The sequence below is a fragment of the Trichosurus vulpecula genome, chromosome 2 (assembly GCF_011100635.1).
Source record: "Trichosurus vulpecula isolate mTriVul1 chromosome 2, mTriVul1.pri, whole genome shotgun sequence".
Lineage (NCBI taxonomy): Eukaryota > Metazoa > Chordata > Mammalia > Diprotodontia > Phalangeridae > Trichosurus > Trichosurus vulpecula.
In genome coordinates, this window is record NC_050574.1 from 73317608 (window position 1) to 73340325 (window position 22718).

General features: G+C 40.1%; 1 protein-coding gene across 1 annotated transcript in view; it reads right to left on the minus strand.

Annotated features, from left to right (window-relative positions):
* Window positions 1-22718, minus strand: part of MACF1 (microtubule actin crosslinking factor 1) — a 312647-nt gene that overhangs the window by 245342 nt on the left and 44587 nt on the right. The window contains exon 2 of the mRNA XM_036746382.1: window positions 2563-2624. Within this exon, the coding sequence (XP_036602277.1) occupies window positions 2563-2624 (62 nt within the window). The remainder of the gene's footprint in view (window positions 1-2562; window positions 2625-22718) is intronic.

The following is a 22718-nucleotide window of genomic DNA, read 5'->3' on the forward strand; positions in this document are numbered from 1 at the left end:
GAAAGACCTATAGGTGAAATGATGTGAGCAGAACCAGGAGAACACTATTTGTGTGATGATCAACTGTGAATGACTTAGCTATTCTCAGCAATCCAATGATCTAAGACAATTCCAAAGGACTTAGGATAAAAAATGCTGTCCACCTCCAGAGAAAGAACTGATGGAGTCTGAATACAGATTGAAGCACATTTGTTTTACTTTCTTTATTATTTTGGAGGGGGTTTTTTGGTCTGCATTTTCTTTTGCAACATGACTAATATGCAACATGACAAGTATTTATTTGACTTGCACATTTATAGCCTATATCAAATTGCTTGGCTTCCAAGGAGCAGGGAGGGGAAGGGAGAAAGAGAATATGGAACTCAAAATTTAAAAAAAAATGTTAAAAAATATTTTACATGTAACTGGAAATTTTTTTAAGTACATAAAAAAAAATAATAGAGGCAATTTCTAATGTCAAACAGTACACCAAGGAAGAAATAATCCCAGAGATACTTTGCTGCAGAATGAAGCTAGATGGTACAATAGATAAAGCACTGCCCTGGAATCAGCGACTTCAGTTCTGGCCTCAGACACTTAGTAGCTTTGTGACACTGGGCAAGTCACTCAATTGGTAATTTAGTTTCCTCATCTGTTGTGGTTGAGTGGTTTTTCAGTCTGTCCGACTCTTCATGACCCCATTTGGGGTTTTCTTGGCAGAGATGCTGGAGTGGTTTGCCATTTCCTTCTCCAGCTTATTTTACAGATGAGGAAACTGAGGCAAACAGGGTGAAGTGACCGGCCCTGGGTCACACAGCTAGGAAGTGTCTGAGGCCAGATTTGAACTCAAGAAGATGAGTCTTCCTCACTCCAGGCCCAGCACTCTATCCACTGTGCCAACTAACTGCCTTCTGACCTAGGGGTTAATAATACTGATTACCTCTTAGGGTTGTAGTAAGGATAAATGTAGTGAGGATAACGTGAGATAATATTTTTAAAGCACTTTACAAACCTTAAAACTCTATATAAATGCTAGCTATTATTATTGTTGTTGTTATTATTATTGGATCCCATTCTGAAAAGAGGAAACATGGTTTAGTGGAAAGGACACTGGATATGCAGTTGGAATACCTGGGCTCAGCTCCTATCTCTGTCATTTGTGTCCAAGCCCCTTAACCTCTCTAGGCCTCAGTTTCCTCATTTTTAAGATGAAGTGTTTGGATTAAATGATCTCTAAGGTTCCTTCTGCTGTCTCTAAATCTATGATCTAGTATCACTGAAAGGTCTCCCAGTGGAAAATGGCTACTTGAATCAGGACTAGAAGGATGAAGAAAAGAGAAATTAGTAAAGACTTAAGCAAAAACTTGGCTGATCTCCCATTTCTAACAATGCTATGGTGTATTCCCCTGGCGCCTCTCTCCTACAGACTCCTGTTACCACACAATATCAAAGCTTAGATCCACCAGGCAGCACCAGCTACAGCTTAGCAGCAGTGAACCACGGTATTTATGTTCAACTATGAAAGACTTAGGGAGCAGGCCTGAAATAAGGTAGGGTATCTTAAGTTCTCCTAGAAGACCAAGACAGTATACCAAGCTCATAGGACGTAGCTGGTCTGGCTGACTCAGGATCAAACCTATAGCTCAAAGTCTCTGATTTAAAATTCTGGCTTGCCAGGAGTATTACCTTAAGTAGGTCCCTTGTACCTTGATTTGCCCAGATATAAAACTCCCAGCCCTATTCTTACTTCACAGAGATGTCACAGGGATCATACTAACAAAAAGAGAAAATTATATTTAAAATACTTTGTAAATTACTTTAAGATTCTTGGGGCAAAGTACTTTAAAAATCTCAGACATCACTGCCATTTTGGAGATCTCCATTCCACCTCTGGAAAATAATAATAAGTGCAATTATCAGCATGAGGAAATTGATTGAAGAGAGACAGTAGAAATATCATGGATGTTTAAACTAGAAAAAAATCATAGAGGTCTTCTAGTTTAACCCCTTCATTTTATATAACAGGAACCTGAAGCCCTTAGAACGGAAAGGACTGGCCCAATTTCTCACAGCCATTCTTGTCATCTTATCTACATTATTCTAATTCTACTTTGACTTTGGAAAAAATACCCAAATTTTACTTTCTACCCCTACCCTCCACCTTCCCACTACAATGCTAGACATAGTACCAATGGTAGCTTGATGTAGACAGAAGCACCAGACCAAGATGTCCGGAGAGATCAGGCTTCTGAAGGGCTTTACTAGTCATGTGACTTCACTTAAATTCAATGAGCCTCAGTTTCTTCATTTGTAGGATGAATGTAATAATAATGCCCTTTCTTCCTATTTCACTGTAGTACAGTAAGGAGCAAACAGGTATGGGTACACTGTATAATTTATGAAGCACTACCCAAAAGTATGGTGCTATTGTTATGATTACTGCAGTAACACAATAAATAGTGAATTATCCAAATACTCTATTTGGAACACTTCAATCAGACCACCAGGGTTGAAACAAGAGAAGAGTTCAAATGGATTATATAGCTGCCATAGAAACAATGCTCATATATGAGAGAACTTTACCTTCATCAAATGCTTATTGACCCATTTGGTGAATGTTTTCTTTTGTACACGGTCCCGTTCATCTGTTAAGAAAACACAAAGATGACTCTTGGTTAGTATTATCCAGGTAAAAATCTAACATACCTGTATTAGTCCATGCCTCAATTTTCTCAGAAACCTTGGTAGGGTTGGATTCTGCCAAAACAAGGGGACATGAGCCTGGTAGCCTGAGGGACAATCTGTACTCTCTCTCTCCCCGTCAGAAGTCGGCAAGAACCAGAGCTTCAAAAACTATTTAGTAATCTAGCATCATGGAAATTTTCCTTCCCTGCTTTGAGGAAGTTGTCCCACCCTGTACCTAAGGGATAATGAGCCTAAGAACATCTTCAACCCTTATCACCAGAAAAGAACCTCTGCTAAGATCAGTAAGGATTAGACATACCAAATGATGGTCATCTCGCTGACAGGCACCAGAAAGTCACATCTATAGGCCATTCAAAATAGTATTCAACAAATATTTATTAAATCATCTATGTGCAAAGCACCATTGCTAGATAATATTCTAGCATCACACACCACTACTCCATTCAGAATGCCAGGGCTGAACTCTACCTATTTACTCAGCGCTCTATCTCCCCACAACATGTGTCCTCTCTTTTCCATACCTCACCACTTCCCTCATCTCAGTTCTCATTGGCAAACTTCTCTTCCTTTCTCTTAATTAAATTCAATTAAACACACATTTGTTAATAGCTTAGCATAGCAAGGAACTTGCCAGATTCTGGGGATACAAAAATAGTTATGGTCCAGATTTTGCCCCCAAGGAGCTTACATTCTAAGGGCCTATATACCACACTTTCATATCAATCCACCTTCACTCCCATCAGATCTCTCCCTTCTGTTAAAACTTGACACTGTGCCCACCTCCACTATGTGTACCTTATAGCCTTCAAAGTCTATAAGGCTAAGAGTTGACAAGGGGCATCATGTTCTCCACTGCACCTCTACTGTGAAAAAGTAGCCTTCTTCCATTTCCTCAGGCTCAATGAGAGAGAAGAACATGTAAATTACTTCTTTCCCATACACAATTCATTCCATACACTTTGTCCATCTAACTTCATTTAAAGTCCTTGACATTCACCAATCCTATTCTCTCCAAAGCATCATCACTGGTTACCCGCCACCCCTCAAGACACAAATATCTCAGGACCTGGCTCACATTTTTCTTTCCCATTTCATCCTTTGCCATAATCCTCAGCAATTTGAACATCTATGCTATAAACATGACCTTATTTCATAGTTCCTTCTCTATCTCCACTCCACTGACCAAGCACAATGCCTGGCACACGGAATGTGCTTAATACATGTTTACTGACTAATTGACTTACATGCCTTCATATCAGCTATCCACTTTTTCAATTTTTCCAATATTTAGCCTATTTTTCCTTTTCTATATGTACTCTTTCCATCGAAGAAATAATCCATGTACTTAGTTTCAACAATACTTCTATGTAGATAACTCTCGATCTCAAATCTTTCTCTCACACCCTAACTTCTTAAAGTCTAGTTCCCTTAGTTCCATATAGCTAATGGACATTTCCATTTGGACACCTTCACTCAGGAAGCCCTAAATAAAATTCATCTCTTCCTTTCCCTCAAACTAGCTCCTTTTTGTAATTTCTCTCTTTTTGCTAATTATTCCAGTCATCAAATCACTGGAGTCATCTTTGAGTCAGTCCTTTTCCTTAATCTATATTCAACCAAATTCTGTCAAATCTTCCTTTGTCTGTTCCTTCTTTCTATTCCCACTAACACCTTAACCAAGTCCTCAAACACATCATTCCTAGATTATTTTAACAGCTTCCTCCTAAGTAGCTGACTTGACTCTATTTTCTTACAGGTCCAACCTACTCTGCACAGGGTTTAATTCTCCTTAACAGTTTTCATGATGTTACTCTCTCTGTTTAAAAACTTTCAATAGCTCTCACCTTCTCACAGGATAAAGTTCAGATTTTTTAGCCTGTTCAAGGGCTTCCAATAATTGGCTATAGTATGTCTTTCAAAAGTTTTTTTTTTTAATTACTTCCTAGCTTGAATCCTAGATGAAGAAAGGGAATAAACATGAAACCTGAGAATCATCCATGTTCCATCCAGGCTAGTACACTCACTGTTCCCCAAATACAGCTTACTCATTGTTGCCTGTCTTTGCTAGTGTTAGTCCCCATCACCCTTGAAAATATCCTTTCTCTTTTCCACCTATCTAAACTTCATCTGAAGCAGTACAGAATGAGCAAAATGCTGGATTTAGCATTAGAAAGACCTGAATTTGAATCCTGCTTCAAACACTGTTATCCTGTTCAAATCACTTAATCTCTTTCAACATCAGTTTCCTCACTTACTATATAATAATAGCACCAGTCTTCTAGGGTTGTAGGGAAGATCAAATTAATAATTTATGCAAAGTCACTTGGTAACCCTTAAAGTAACATAGAAATGCTAGCCATTATCATTCTTCCTTCAACACTCAATTTAAGTCTGATCTCCAAGAAGCCATAATATAACATGGTATTTTAAAGGTGGAAGGGACCTTAGAAATTATATCCAACCCCTACATTTATAGATGAGGAAACTAGGGCCCAGAAGTGAACTGGTCTACCCAAAGTTATACAGCAAGTCCTAGTAGCAGAGCTAGAACTAGAAATCAGGTCTCCTAATGCCCTACCTTCACTGATCATTCTGCTTTACAAAAGTGTTTTCTTTCCATAGATTCTTACAGCACTCATTATATATAATTACTCCTTTGACAATAACAATACTAAGTAGCATGTGATTAACTTTTGATATATTATCTCCTTGTGAGATAACAAATTCCTCAAGGGTAAGAACCTAATATTATACCTTTTTGACCCAGATCACATCCAGCACAGTGCTATGCATGTATGTATGTATGTATATATGTATGTGTGTATGCATATGTATATATGCACATACACATGTATTTCTTAATTTTATAATTACATAAAGAAGGGTAGAATACTAGCCAAATAAGAGAACAGAACATGAAAGTAGGAATGTGCCTACATTTTAGTGCAATGCAAATAATTAAATTCAAAGTCCCTTCAAACATGGCACAGCCCTGAGGTTACTAATCATGGGTCAAATGAAATAATACAAACAAAAGACTTCATTATATATACAGGGCAATATTATTGTGCTGGAAACAACTTATTCAGATATTTGTTTTTATTTTTTAAGCTGTTGTCCTTTGTACTTGAAGAAGACCAATGACATCATAATGTTGGGGTCAAAGTACAGCATGTTTGACTATGGTTGATAACTCCAATATGAGCTCAGAAGGCTATGCCTTAAGTTGGGCACAAATAATCCATTTGAACATTTGGGACAGAGATATCTCTAGATTTGCACATCTCATGTTTCCTTGGTGCTACTGCAATTCTGCTTTGCTCATAGAACAGAGCACCTTCTTTGATGAGGGCACACCATGCCAATCAGTCCTGTGCCAGCATCTCCTATGTCTCACAATCAATACTAAAGTTCTTCAGAGAGACCTTGAGAATGTCCTTATACCACTTCTGACCTCCATGTGAGCACTTGCCTTGTGCAAATTCTCTGTAAAAATAATAGACTTTTAAGTAAATGTGCATTTGGCATTCAGTCTACATAGCCAGCCCATTAGAGCTGCACTCTCTGCAGTACAGTTTGAATGTTGGCAGTTCAGCTCAAGAGACAACCTCAGTGTCTGGTACCTTATCTTGCAAGATAATCTTCAAAAATCTTCCTAAGACAATTCTAATGGTTCTGTGTAGACATTCACTTTGGTAGGCAACCTAATACCTTTTCTCCCACACTTTTTTTCAGAGCCTCACAAATGCTGAGCTAGCTCTGGCAATGCATGCATCAACCTCATCATACGAGAGACCCCTCTGTGATTGTCACAGGACAACCTGTTTGTTTTTCTTTTACAGAGATGGAAAACGGAGGCATCCTTGATTTTTCTGGGGGATAACCTCCCCTTGCCATATAACTCAGGAGATTTCTGTATGAACAGTGGACCCCCTGCCTTGTAGATCTCTGCTGGAATGGGATCTACAGGGGCCTACAATATTCACCCACCAAATGTTCATTAATGCCACTACTATCTATTCTCCAAATACATAAACAATACAAACTCTGTCAGTGACTAAACAAAGTTTCTGACCTCCAAACACATAACTCCCTTTAAAAACAAAACTAAAGGATTATTGTTTTAATTCTTTAATCAACAAACATTCCAATATACAAAGAAAAAAAATTGAATTACATGAGAAATTGTGGATCTATACAGTTTTTTCCCCCTCCACTACATAACAGTTTTTGTCCCCTTTTTTTCTGTATATTCAGATTTAACATGATAGTAACTGAAGGACAATTTAAAGGTAAAAGTAGAGATCCACTGCCTGATTTCCTTTAGGCTGACCATATTACTGGCACTCTCAGGTTCTCTTCTAATTCCATTATCTGTAAGAACCCCTGCTGTTCTTCAAGGTCCTTCTGTGAAGATAATGCACTGGAGAAACACAACAGTCTCAGCCAGTCATCTTCCAACACAAAGAACTCCAGTTCAACTTTGGGAGAAATACTGGAGGTCTGGTCATAAATATGATTACTACCAGCAACCACAAATGCTATTGATTTCACCTTCATAAAATCATAAGTTCTTTGGAAGAAGATTATAAAGAACATCTATCTTTACAACCACTGTCTCTGATAAAGGCCTCACCTCTAAAATATACGGGGAACTGAGCCAAATATATAGGAATACAAGTCATTCCCCAATTGAGAAATGGTCAAAGGATATGAACAGGCAGTTTTCAGAGGAAGAAATTAAAAATATCTATAGGTATATGAAAAAATGCTCTAAATCACTACTGATTAGAGAAATGCAAATCTAAACAACTCTTAGGTACCACATCTCTCCTGTCAGATTGGTTAAAATGACAAAACAGGAAAAAGATGAATGCTGGACAGGATGTGGGAAAAATGGAACACTGTTACATTCCTGGTGGAGTTGTGAACTGACCCTGCCATTCTGGAGAATAATTTGGAACTATGTCTAAAGGGCTATAAAAATGTTCATACCCTTTGATCCAGCAATACCACTTCTAGGGTTGTATCCCAAAGAGATAACACAAGTGGGAAAAGGACCCATATGTACAAAAATATTTACAGCGGCTCTTTTTGTAGTAGCTAAGAACTGGAAATCAAGGAGATGCCCATCAATTGGGGAATGGCTGAACAAATTGTAGTATATGAAGGTAATCGAATACTATTGTGCTATAAGAAATGGGGATGATACGGACTCCATAACAACCTGGAAAAACCTACACAATATAATGCTGAATGAGCAAAGCAGAACCAGGAGAACATTATACACAACCACAGATATATGGATTCTGCGAGGACTAACCCTGATAGACTTTGCTCTTCTCAGCAACACATGGTGCAAAGATAACTCCAAAGGACTCATGGTGGAGAATGCTATCTACATCCAGAGAAAGAACTATGAAGTATGACTGCAGATTGAGGTGCACTTTATGCTCACCCTTTTTTTCCCTTTTTTTTCCTCTCTCTTTTGTTTTTGTTTTTGGGTGTTTTTTTGGTCCCATTTCTTCTTTCTCATGATTCATTCCATTGGTCATAATTCTTCTTCACAACTTGACTAGTGTGTAAATAAGTTCAATGCAAAGTTATACATAGAAGATATACCGGATTCCATGCTGTCTTGGGGAGGGAGGGGGGAAGGGGGGAAAGAAAATCTGGAACTCAAAATTATGTAGAACCGAGTGTTGTAAACTAAAAATAAAAAAAAAAAAAGAAACAATTTAAAAAAAAAATAAAGAACATCTATCCCCTAAGCTAGAGGATTCTGTCTAGCAGCCACATCAGTTCCCTCTGGATGTAAATAACAGAATAAAAGAATATTATAGCTCCCAGGCATAAGATCTCAATAAGTCAGTAGAAAAGCAACACTGTTTACATGGGTAGAGGCTGAGACTTTCTAACCAAGAAAACTGACATAGGCTTTCACATACAACCCCTAAACCAAGACCAAGAAAGATTGATTATAGAAAACTGTCAAATAAATAAATAAATGTGTATTAATCAATGAAAAGGCATTTACTAAGCACTTACTGTGTCAAGCACTGTACTGAGTGCTGGGAAAGTAAAAAAGGCATTAGACTTGGAATGAGAGGGCCTAGGATTAATCCTGTGTATGTGGATAAGTCATTGCACTCAGAAACTGTTTCCTAATTTGTAGAAGGGGGATAATAGTAACACATATCCATAGCACTCTATGGTTTACAATCCCCTTTCCTTGTAAAGTGAGGTAGTTTAGAGACAAGGTCCAAGGCAGCCAAGCTAGCGTGGAGTCTGAACTCAAATCCCCATCTCCAGGTCCAGGATTCTTTTCTGTTACACAAGGCTGCCTCACAGATCTGTTATTGTCACCATTGTATTATCACAACCACGTAGAATAGCATGCACCTGCACTTCCTACAGCCAGGAGGGCTGAGCTTGGCAAATCTCGTGAGTTTGGGAATTCTGAACCACAGTGAGCCAAGCACCAAGGTCAGCACCAATGAGAGAGCCTCCAGGAAAGCGGGGCGTGTTCAACATAGGTTCCCTAAAGAAGGGAGAACCAGCCTAGTCTGGAGAAGGTTAAATCTCCTATAACAATCCGTTGCAGGATTAGGCTCCTAAGTATCCATTGAACTTCTAACCCAGGCACCCAGGCAAGGCAGGGATACTCAGTCTTTAAAAAACCCAAGCAAACACTACTATTACACAGATACAAGGCAGCACCTTGTGGGTAAATATACAGGGTGTTCCTAAAGTCTGGACACACAGGCAAAAAAGTGTATTTTCAAGAAGTGAAATGACTGAAATTTTCAACAACATTTTATTTAATTGGAATATTAACAAATAACATCTTCAATATGATTTCCATCATTTGTGATGCAAACATGTGAACTCAATGCAATAACTCAATGACTCCACATTGCCATCAATTTTAGCACATTCACTCTCGGAATATATGAATATGAAATTATATGATGTTATCTGAAGTTGAAGATGTTATTTGTAGAAGGGGGATAATAATAACACATTTCTATAGCACTCTATAGTTTACAATCCCCTTTCCTTGTAAAGTGAGGTAGATAATGCAAGTGATGAGGTTTAGTGACAAGGTCTGAGGTGCCCAAGCTTAAGGATTCTGAGGGCAAATGAAAATGGAGAGCATTCTAAGCATGGCGACAGCCTCTATGAATAAATGGAGAAGGAAGATGAAGTGTCCTGTATGGCTGGAAATAGTATGAAATAAGTCTGGAAAAGTAGGTAGAAGTCAGATTAAGCACAGCCTTAAAAATGTTAGGCTGTTTGTATTTTAGCCTACCAAAAATAGGGAGCTATTAAAGGTTTTTGAGGTAACATTGTAACGCAATCAGTCTTACTCCTTAGGAAGTTTATTGGCACCTGTGGGGAGAATGCTTTGTAGAGAGGAAAATTTTGAAGCAAGATCAGCATTTAGTAGGCCACTGAAACAGTCTAGGACGGGGTGGAGAACCTACAACCTTGAGGCTTCTAGATCCTTGACTGCAGTCTTTTGACCAAGTCCAATTTTTACAGAACAAATCCTTTTATTAAAGTGATTTGTTCTGTGAAGTTTGGATTCAGTCGAAGGGCTGCACTTGAGGACCTGGAGGGCCACATGTGGCCTTGAGGACACAGGTTCCCCACTCCTGGTCTAGGAGAAAGATGATGAGAGCCTGAACTAAGGTAGCACCTATGTGGACAGAATGAAGGAAACAGATTTCAAAAAAGATGTTCTAGAAGAAACTGCAGGGATGTATAGGAGTCCTGAAGTTGTTTTTAATATTCTGTCAATAAGCTGGTCAGTAAGCATTTAAGCAACTACTATTTGCCAGACACTGTGCTAAGTGCTAGAGATAGAAAGGCAAAAAACAGTTCCTACCTTCAAGGAGCTCAGAATCTAATGATGCAGAGAACAAGCAAGCAAATATGTACAAACTATACAGAGGATAAATAGGAAATAATTAACAGAGGGACGGCACTGGATTTCAGAGGAGTTAGGGAAGGCTTGTAGAAGACGGGATTTTAGTTGGGACTTGAAGAAAACCCACATAAGGAAGGAAATAAGAAAATTATTTTAATAACTGCATTTCAGGATAAGTAGTTTCCTTTGTAATCCTTATGTATTTTGTTGTATGCTTTTGAAATCTTATTATGAGAAAGGGACTATAGCCTTCACCGAACTGCCAAAAGGGTCCATGATATATAAAAAAAAAAAAAGATTAAGAACACTTGTGTAGAGGTAGAATTGTCAAGATATGGTCAGCCAATCAACAAGCATTCATTAACTTCCCTCAGTGCCTATGGCCTTCTTATCCTGAACAATCCCCTCCACCTCGCAGGAATAAACCCATCCCTAAACCCATTGGTGAGTTCCTCCTGGAAACTCCTTGAAAAAAGGCAGAAACAGCCACCCTTAACTCCTCTCTTAGCTTTGCTTTTAACTCTCCAAATTGTACCACTATGTCCCTTCCTGATACTTCCCCCACCTGCTACTTTTCAGCTCCCTTTTATGGATGATCTTCCCCCATTAGACTGTAAGTTCTTTAAAGGCAAGAATAAAAAGTGCCTGATGACTAAATGAGAGAAGGTAGTTTGATGATGCAGGATTACAATTCAGGAGAGAAATTCAGGTTGGATATGTAGAACTGGGAGTCATCTGCTTAGAGAAGATACTTGAACGCCTGGAAGCAGATGAAAGAAAGGAAGAGGACCTGGGAGGGTGTCCTGGGGACACCTATGCCAGGAGTGCAGAAGATTGATAATGATCAATCACAAGAGACTACAAGTAAATAATGTTGAAGACAGAGCACCCAAGAGAAAGGGGCAGTCAACAATAGCAAAAGCTGAAGCAAAGTTGAAAAGGATGAGGACTGAGAAAAGACCACTGGATTTAAAACTGAAGTGATTACCAGTTTCAACTATTCAGGAAAGTAATTTGGAATTATGCTTTTAAAAAGTTACTAAAATGTCCCTACTCTTTGACCCAGAGACTCCACTTTTAGGTATATATCCCAAGGGGATCAAAGACAAACACGTACACCAAAATATTTATAAGTAGCATTTCTTGTGGTAGCAAAGCTCTAGAAACAAAGTAGATGCCCATCAATGGCAGAAAGTCTAAACCAATTGTGGCACGTGATTTTAGTAAAATATTGCTGCACTATAAATGGGGAAGACAAGAAAGAGAAGGAAGAACTGAGCTAAGCACTTCACAAATATTATCTTATCTGATTCTCACAACAACTCTAGAAGGTGGGTGCTATTATTATCCCCCTTTTACAATTGAGGAAACTGAGGCAAACAGATAAAATGACTTGCCCAGGGTCACATATCTAGTAAGTTTCTAAAGTTGTATTAAATTCAGGTCTTACTGACTCCAGTCCTAGCATTCCATCCACTATACCACCTAACTGTCTCATAAGAAATGATGCATATGAAAAATTCGGGGCACAAGAAGACTTATATTGACTTATGCATAGCGAAGCAGAGCTAGGAAAACGATATACAACAATGACTACAACAATGTAAATGGAAAGAGCAAAAACAGCAGCAAAAGGAAGTGAATCCTATATAATTAATTATAATCTAGAAGTCTGACCCTGGAGAAGTTGAGAGAATGCATTTTACTTCCTTCTTTGCAGACATGGAGCACTGTGGGAGTGAAATACTGCATATACTATCAAATGTGCTTGAAGTGTTCATAGATTTTGCTGAAGTGTTTTTTTTCCTCTTTCTTTTTTTCTTTGTTTCAATGACTTGCTTACTGGGCAGGAATAAATTTGAAAACACATGCAAAAACAAAAGATATTAATTTTTAAATAGGCCATATTTATGTCTAATATAATTTGACAATCATATGATTACATGGGTTCTATAAAAATAACAACGGAAGCAATAAAAATATTTTTTAAAAGATCATTAGCAAATTGAGAATAGTTTCAGTTGAGTGGTGGGGTCAGAGGACAGATTACAAGGGACTGAGAACTGAGTAGGTGGTGAGGAAGGGAAAGCATCATTAGAGTAAAGAATATTCTAGAAACCAGGCGATAAGAGGGAAGGTAGATATAAAACAATAGCTTGAGAGTATTGGGGGGGGGGGCAGTGCAGAATGTGGGTGTGGAATCAAGTAAAGGTCTGGAAATAGAAACTGAGTATAAGGGGTCTAAAAAATGAGAGAGAGGGAAGATATGATACATGAGGTAATCTCCTAAAGCAGGATATAGAGAGGATGATATTGAGCTCAGGAAGAAGGCTTGAAAGGAGAAAATATTGGGTGAAGATGTAGGGGAGCTTTGAGCTGTGAGATGTGAGAGATGAGGAAGCTCCAAATGAACACCTTGATTTTCTCAAGAATGTGGGAAGCAAGGAAAGCTGCTAAGAGAAGAGAATGAGGTTTTTAAGGAGACTAGAATAGGTTTGGAATAGCCACTAAGGGAAGTCAGATGTTCACAGTCAATCAAGGAAAGATAAAAGTTTTACAGCAATGAGGGCCCAATGGAGATTAGATAACATGAATCTAGAGGCACCTCAATCAGGAGTGGGAGGAGGGTCAAGTGATATCTTTCAGCAATCTATGCCCTTTGAAAAGTTAGTTATTCACAGATCTTATAGAAATGAGAGTGTGTGTGTGTGAGATTCTTGAGTGGGGTGCTAGAGATGATGTCAAGTGATAATAGGGATTCAGTTGTTGTAATTGAAAACTAAATAATGAGGTAACCCCAGTATGGGCCAAGCCTAGGCCCAGAAGAGTGATTTAAGCCAAGAGCCCCTATAAGCTGCAGTCTCACAGAGAACATCTCTGTTCTGCATTCAGGCTGATGACCATGGAAATCTCCTTTCATCGAAGGCAACAGGCTTTCTGCTACCAGCCCAATCCTAGATGACATTCAGGATCATTCTAAAGAAGGCAGAGGGGAGAGACCCTGAAACTCATTCCAGCAATGCAGATACCACAAGGTAGAAGAAGAAAAGGGAAATTTATCACTAGGCAGCAGAGAATGAGTTCAAACAAATTTTGGACTAAGACTCGGCAGGGATCGGCAGAAGGAAAAGGAAGGTGCTACTGAGCCAGATTGCTTTAAAGAGTGCATAAAAACTTTTCATGAATAAACCTTCAGTGGGAGAGGGAGGCAGGCAGGGGGACCAGGAGCACCAGACCCTTGCCCTTAAGAGCTCAATAGCCACTTCACTTTTCCAGCCCCTCTATGCTGTATTTAGGGAGGAAAGGTATTTAATTTTATTTCCAACCTTTTAAAGCTACAGAGGATTCCTTCCAGCAGATCTCAGAAAGGAAAGCTCAATGATTCATAAGATAAAGAATTTGAATAAAACACTGAAAAGGCAGGGCATTAATCCAGCACCACTTCTGCTTTTCTAAAGCCTAGGAAGATGTAATTTCTAGTGACAATTTGCTTATTTGGACTACAATCTTGTACCTTTGTACCTTGAAAGAGGCAACAGTCAGCAAGAAACAACAATGGACTGGAATTCTAGTTCTGGTTCTACAACTAATATACCTTAACTTCCTTGGGCCGTTTCCCCATTAGAAAAAATGAAGAGGCTGAACAGGGAGGGTTCCTGCAGGCTCCAACATTTTATGGTTCTTTACCATTTAAATTACAGCATCTACAATTTCTTCCCTAACACCCAATCTTTCATTAGATCTTTGTTTCCAGATCAACTTTCCAACTTTTTCCTTCTCCAGATATAACCATTGGGAAACTCAAGTGCAACAGGATTAGAGATGAACCCCAAGAACAAACCTGAGTGGTTCATCCAAAGTATACAAGGCCAGGACTCCTCCCTGTTCCTTCTGCCCACCCAAGGGTGAATTCATAAACCATAAGGAACCTACTTCTGCTAAAAATATACCACAGGCCCTCAGAATCACGTAACTGTAAGTTACCGTGGTTTCCTGGTACAGCCAGACAAAATAACGTGAACACAAACTAGCCCCAAAGTCAGTCTCTCTCTCTCTCTCTCTCTCTCTCTCTCTCTCTCTCTCTCTCTCTCTCTCTGTGTGTGTGTGTGTGTGTGTGTCTCTCTCTCTCTCTCTCTGTGTCTCTCTCTCTCTCTCTCACACACACACACACACACACCCCAGGCCCATGTTCTCCATGTGCCTGGCCCAGTCACCATGCTTCACTCTCATCTCCTCCCACAAGAAGTTCCCCAGGAAGTCCAAACTACTGCAATATTTTAATGAAACCAAAGACTGCAAAGCCTGGAAAGTTTCAAAGACCACAGGATTCTATGAGTCGAAGGAGAGCCCTGGTCATGCCTGACCTTCAGGTCCCAGGGAGGGGAAGGCTTCAGATACTAACCCATGCAGCACATTCGGCATACCAGGTGGGCGTTGAACTCTCTCTCCTCTTGATAATTGGGCCACATGATCCCCCAGTTGGTTGCTTCCTACCTGCACAGCTATGAAGAAAGGGAGATCCACAAGGTACCTCTACCTCTTGGCTTTGGTCCCCTCTGCAGCTACAAAAGAAAAGGGCTGGAACCCTAGGCTGAGTTGAAAGACACACAGTTCAGAGAAGCAACTCCACCCACCACTTCCTAAAGGCCTCCTCCCCTAGAGAGCTGAGTGAGGAAGTGCCTTCCTGGGACAGTGTTCCAAAAGAATGAGTCCGGTTCTTCTAGGCAATTGACTTATGTCTGAAAATGGCACCAGCTTGGTGAAAAGAGTCTCATGCAGGCTTAACAAAGTCAGGAGAAAATAAAAACTCTATGAACAAACAAAACAAAACACAACCCCAAGGCAGGTTCCTGGGAGGTGATTAATCCAGTTCAAGTAGGAGCAAGCCTTATTGTGACCCTGAATTGCAAAGCAGAGCCTGGCAGCCAGGTGAATATCGATTAGGTAGATGTTTTTCTAAGTAACTTTTCTGGAGGGCTAGTCAAATGTAAATGTCCCACTGTCAAGTCAGAGACAGCCTACATATTCTTAACATCCTGCTCCATCGGTGGTTTCTTCTCAAGCAGAGTCCAATATAAGGAAACCAGCCCAGAAAACTCCTAATCAAGAAGTTAGTTAACCAAATGGTACTCAGAAGAATGCAATGTCCCAAGATCACACATTGCCAGTTTCTTGCTGTCCCCAGAACTCAAAAAATCTTGATTTTCTAGTGCATGGTAATGCAAAAGGGGAAGTGTTCCCTCTGACACCCTTACACCTTTCAAAGTAGCACAATCCCAGTCAGGAGAGGAATAGTACCAAATAGCAAAAGACAGCTCATCAATTCATAAACTCCAAACATCTCTCTCCCAACTCAGCTAGAAATGCCATCTCCAAGTCCCCTTTCCACTCCCAGATCCTCCCCTTTTGTCCCTGAAGCCATTGCACTTATCTCTGCCTGTGCCAAAAATCCCTTCAGCCTGGACCAGCACAGGGGCTGTTTGTTTTCTCCAATTTGTTTTCCAATTCTTGACTAATTGTACCAGACACTGGAATTTTGAAGAGACACAATGAAGGGCCTTTTCATATGGGCACCCCAGCCAGCCTGTTGCTTCTTCACAAGCTCTTGATCCAACTTGGGAAGAGGAAAAGCTGAGTTTCTGGAAGCCAATCCCAGGCTTCTGCTTTGCCCCAGGCTAAAAGCTCCAATCCAGCTCTCACACCGATAAGAGCAGGCGTAATCACTAGCCCTCTGCTCCGACTCCCTAAATAGAAAGACTTCTGGCTAATGCCAGAATCCGAAGACAGTAAAGGAGGGGTAGGAGAGTGGGGGAGAAACAAAACAAAATTTCCAAACAAATCAGCCTCAATTGTTACAAGTGTGCAAGTGGATGAAACTCCAATCTTGGAGCTTGACTTGCAAATTTTTATTAATATATATGGACTGGGTCCTGTTTTAATCATCCCTGGCTCCTTCCTTGACGCAGCATACAGCTTCCACCAATAAATGGCTAATAATCTCCCTCTTGCTTACTAACAACAGTAAGGAATCACAGTAATCAGCCTTATCCATCCCTTCCTTAACTAATCTCTAAGTCACTCTAATAACCTGGGCTAGTTTCCCTCAGTATATTCTTCATTTTCCACAGCTAGGCAGAATGGTTAAGTGGATAGTGTGTTAGATTTGGAGTCAGAGAACTTGGGTTCAAATCCCTGCCCTGTGACCTTGGGAGAAGTACTTTAACTGATATCAGTCTCGGTTTCTTCATCTGTAAAATGAAAGAATACTTATAAGACCCTTTCTAGCTCTAAATCTAGGATCCAATGATTCTTACTAAGGTGAGGCAGGGATAGGACCCTTCAAGGGCTCACCTGAAATAAAAAAAAAGGAAGAAGATAGAGTTAAAATTAGGAAGATAATTTGCAGAGATGAAGTTGGAGCACGGGACAAGGCAGCTAAGCCCTGAGGATTTCCCTTTTAACAAAGCTAAGAAAAAAATTGTAGATTGCCAAGTAGCAGCTGGAACCCCCTCATTTTATAAATAAGGAAACTGAGAACCAGAGAAATTAAATGACTTTCCCAATGTCATTTAAATGCGCTCAAAGAACTGTGATTCAAAACCAGGTCCTCAGACCCCAAATCAAATACCTGGTGATTGTCATACAAAGGAAAGATTCTTTCACATTGGTGATCATGGGGTTATCATCCTGGGAAGCAAGCTCTAATATCTATTTCTCCCTAGGCACATAATCTGACTGCTAAATGACTTCATCACCTTTAAAACATGAGAGCTTAAAGTAGGACATGAAACCATTCTGAGTCAGGTACCAAGAGAGAGGGGGGGAGGCAGTAAGCATTTATATAGCACCTACTATATGCCAGAAGAATCTGAAGCCGATTCAGTTAGACCCTCCAGAAAGAAGAAAGAAACCCCCTTCAGAGGCACTGCTGGATGACTAGAGACAAGCAAGAAGAAAAAGCCACCTTGAAGACAAATCTGAAGGACTCTTGACACCAGTGCTTTATCTTCCAGGTCCCTAGAAGCTACAATGCACAAGGACAAAGCTCCTTCTTTGCAGTCAAGAAAAGACTGATTTGTACAACCAGCTCTTGATTCTCCAGAAGCAGATGACCCAGTTTGTTATTAAAATTGCCATCCACTACTTTATTCTGGTCTAATTTCTGGTCACTCCTTTGCTCACAGGGACAGCCTCAGAGCTTGTGTGGGAGGAGGGAGTACAAAGGAGAGAGGACTACCAGCTCTGGGGCTGTCGTGCGTAGCCTTCAACAAGGCTGAGTGGGGGTAGGGAGAGAAGTCAAAGGCTGGGAAGGGGTTTATGATTATCTATGCCTGTCTAATGCATGCCTTTTATAATACTAAAGAAAGCTAAAAATGAGCTGTATTTTTTTTAGTTCCTTGAGATACACAAATCTCTTGTTATTAAAGCAATAAAGCTGAGTTCAGTTTAAGTCTCTTTTTTTACATAAGATGATTTTCCAGTCTTCCTTACTGATACCTACACCACATTCCCCACACTTTTACTACCAAGGGCCAATTTTCCCTTTTTAGATAGAGAATTATCTAACCCAGAAACAAATATAAACTTTCTTTCAGGAAACCCTGAAAAATACGACAATTTCCCAGGTTACCCTTTATGAATAAGATGGTAAAGGATGGGTTGAATGATATAACAAATAATAAAATAAACAAATTCAAAGCTGGTTGGTTAATTGTATCCAGAGAATGGCTCAATACTGATCTAGAGGGAGGAGGTTGCTAATATGTTGCTTTAGTCATATCCTTCAACAGTTTTATCTATGAGATTGCCATAGAAAAAATGCTTATCATATTTGCAAATGCAACATATGTAGGCATGAGAGCTCTAACATCATGGAGGTAGAATCAAAATTCCAAATGATATCAACAGGATGAATACTGTGTCAAGTATTAACATGAATAAATGTAAAATCCCATACTTCAATAAGCCCATTATCTCATCAATGTAGGGGCAGCTCGTCACCCATCTGTGCCTTCTTGTCCTAGGCAATTCTTGCCCATGTTCTTCCATAGATCTTCCACAGAGGACCATCCTGACACACTGGAGGCTTGCTTTTAGGTGTTCTCAATTTAAAGAGTACTAGTGGAGTGGTAAAGTTCTATATTTAGGTTTAAAAAAATATATACCAACTGCACAATTCAACTCACTATAAATTCATATTACATAACCTCAATTGGCCTTCACTGCTGCTAGGCATTCCTACTATACCTCCCTTATCAACTCACTTTCCCACTCCCTTCAGCGGCTCTTCCAAACCTTTTCATCTCTTCTTAAACATTCCACGACTCCCCCCACTCTCTCAGCTGAGAATTTTGCCTCATATTTTATGGGAAAAAAATTGAGGCCATTTGCCGTGAACTCCCTTTTATCCTCTTTTCCTGTCTCCTATCACTCTGATTCCTTCTACCACTCTTTCCTTCTTCATCCCTGTCTCACATGATAAAGTGGCCTTATTCCTTACCAAAGTTAACTCCCCTATTTATTCAAATGATCTCATTCAATCCTGTCTCCTCCAATAGATTGACCCTTCTGTCATCCTCACTCTTTCATTTATTTTCAATCTTTCCCTGTCTACTGGCTCATTGTCTACTGCCCACAAGCATGCCTATGTCTCCCCCATCCTAGAAAAAATCCTTCCTTGACCCTTCCATTCCCTCTACCTAAGGTCCTATATCTCTTCTGCCCTTTGTAGCTAACCTCCTCAAAAAAGATGCCATCTACAATGGGTGCCTCCACTTTCTTTTCTCTCACTCTCTTCTTAACCCCTTACAATCTGGCTTACAACCATATCATTCCTATGAAAATGCTCTCTCTCCAAAACTACTAATGATCTCTAAGCTACCAAATCCAATGGTCTTTTCTCAATCCTCGTTCTCCTTGAATTCTCTTGCAGCCTCTAACATTGTTGGTCACTCTCTCCTCCTTGATATTCTCTTCTTTCTAGGTTTTTAAGGCACCACTTTGCTGGTTTTCTTCCTACCTGCCTGTTCTTTCTCTGTCTCCTTTGCTGGATACTCCTCCAGATGACTCTTTCTAATTGTACGTGTCCCTCAGAGTGCTATCTTGGGCCCTCTTCTATTCTCCCTCTATACTACTTCACTTGGTGATCTCATCAGCTCCCATGGATTCAGTTATAATTTCTCTACTGATAACTGTCAGATCTATTTATTCAACTCTAACCTCTCTGATCTTGCATCTCCAGTTGCCTATTAATATTTCAAACTAGACAGCCTACAGACATTTTAAACCAAGTACAGTGCCAGGCATATAGAAGGCACTCAATAAATGCTTATTAATTGGTTGGTTAATAGCTGGTTGACTGTGGGCAAGTCATTCCACCTGAATCTCAGTTTTCTCCTTTGTTAAATAAAAACGACTACTTGCACTCCCTATCTTAGAAGAGTGCTTTTGTAAGTCACAAAGTTATATAAATATTGTTGTATTATAAGATGGTAACAAGTAAGAGAGACCACTTTGTGCCTGCCTACCACAAAAACCTGTGGTTGTTTACCAAATACACAAGGTAGAGTGTAAAGGAACCTGCTATGTCTTGTCTTTCCTTTTTACTCTTTTTTTTTAAACTACCACCACTCACCATCCAGACAGATATATTCCTTCTGAATGTTTTTCAAGATTCTTGAGGACAGCTGATAGAAGTGCCTAATATTGGCAATGAATGTTTAATCAAGAGATTTCTAGGATATGCCGAAGGAGGGGCCGCTAAATCTCATTCTATGAGACCCACTATTGGCATTCAAGCTGTCGAACTATGATCAAGAGTAATAAAGATACCCTCCAGCATTCATTATGACATGTAACAGACACGTGAAGAGAAAACTTAAAATTGATTAAATACTTTAGCATGTCACACTGACAGCCTTATAGTTTATTATTATTATTATTAACAAAAATAATAACAATTCAGATTTACATAGTGCTTTAAGAGTCACAAAGCGCTTTACCTAACCAAAACTCATGTGAGATTGGTAGTGTATTGACATTCCAATTTTCCAGACAAGGAAAATGAATTTTCGTACAAGTTTAAGAGACTTTTCTGTTCTCATACAGTGCCTGAGGTCTCCTGCCCAATCCTCTTGACTGACTTCAATGGTCCATTCCTATGCTGCCTCTCTAGTGTAGATGGGGTGGCGTGGGAGAGGGGAGGGGGAAACAGACACACACACACACACAGAAAGAGAGAGAGAAAGAGAGAGTGTGTGTGTGTGTGTGTGTGTGTCTGTGTGTGTGTGACTCCACGGGAAGTCAAATTTGATCAGTCTTCAAATGATAGTGCCTAAATATTGGCTCCCTCAGGACAGACCCCACATAGGAAGATTCAGAGTTTGTCATTTTGGAATACTGTAGAAGCAAAGGTGAAAATGTGTGGTCTGGCAGAAAGGGTCCATTCCATTTATGGAGGCCCTGCCTCCACCTTCATACTGGCAGCCAAAGCTTTGTAATTCTCTGCTTTTAGGGACTGGTACTCAGCTTATGGTAAGTACTTAAGAAATGTTTTGTGGAATGAAGTACCCTGGAGCAGGAATCTGGAGGCTCAGGTTTACAACTAAGCTCTGCCATTAACTCTAAAGCATTAACTTAAAAACTCTATGATACATCTATATGCTATGAGGAAAAAAATGAAGAAATCAAGTATGCCCCTCTCCCACTCTGGGCCTCAGCCTCCCCATCTATAAAATAAGAAATTTGGGCTAGATGGCCTCTAAAGTCCCTTCCAATTTAACACTGTGGGATTCTATGATAAACCATGGGAAGAAGAAGCCTCTACTTTTTGGTTGTCAGAGCCCTGGTTCACTACAGACAATGAGACTACTCCAGTGGCTGAAAGATGAACCACATGACTGGCTGGCCTACAGACCAGCTCCAAAGCAAAGAGCTAAATACACAATCAGGGTCTGACACGCCCCTAGAAAAGACACCTCTCTCCAATCCACTCCTTTTCCCTTGCCCCATCATAGTTTGACCCTGACCTTTCCATTCTTTGCATTAGCCAATCAGTATACCAAATTCAGAATCTCTTCCCCTTTCACAATTTCCCCAGTCTTTCTCTAGGTGGAAGGTAGAAGAGATGGGGGAAAAAAGAAATGAAAAACAAAACCAAGAACTTTAAAGCATCCATACAAACCACAGTGAAAAAAACCTAACAGAAATAACCTCCTAGTCTCTAGCCTGTTTAGCTGCTTGTTTTCTAAAACTCTTTACAATTCAGATGTCCCCTACTTTTACAGAGACTCTCTGGATTAGGTCAGCCTCCTAGGACAGGGGAAAGAGTTCTCCCTACATTGGCACAAGAGCACTTCTACCTCCCCGTTCCCACTTACCATCACTGACATTGTCATTCCAGAACATGCACTAGCCCTTTAAGGTAGATGGTGAGGAAATACTTTTCTGAGTCGAATGTGAAGTATAAAGAAAAACGAATCCCTTACCTTCTCTACCTTTGGCAAACTTCTTCCAGTATAAGACTCCAGCAATTCCAATAACATGACTCAAAATAACAAGTGTTGGAGGTAAATAAGTTGAGTCTAGGAAAGGCATTTCTACTCAAGGCCCCAGTTGCAGCCTTCCTTTCCTCCCGGTTGTCATAAGCCCTGAACTCCAGGCTTGTCTCTGAATGCCTTTCCCCTGAGGTTGCTGCCGATCCGTACTATCATCACAGGGCCACAGAGGCGCTGTCAGAAACTTCCTGACCACAGCCCTTGTTCTCTATCTGTCTTTCAGCAGACACTAGGAGGCTGGGGCTAGAATTCTCTGGGGCAGACAAAGCCCGGGAAACTGAATGACCAAAGGAGGGGAGGTTGTGGGGGAAATGAGAGGGAGAATGAGAGTGAAGAGGACTCCAAAAGCTAGTGTCAGGCTGACTCAAACTTCTTTCTTTGGCATCCTCTACTTAGCTTAAACAAGCAAACCCCAAGACAGCTCAGCAAGCTGGGTGTCAGAAGACGTCATACTTCTAACTTTCCATTCCTGGCCTGGTTGGAATGCCAGAACCAGAGACATAGTCAGAAGGAGGAAGTCACAAAAGAGAAAAGCAGAAAGACTT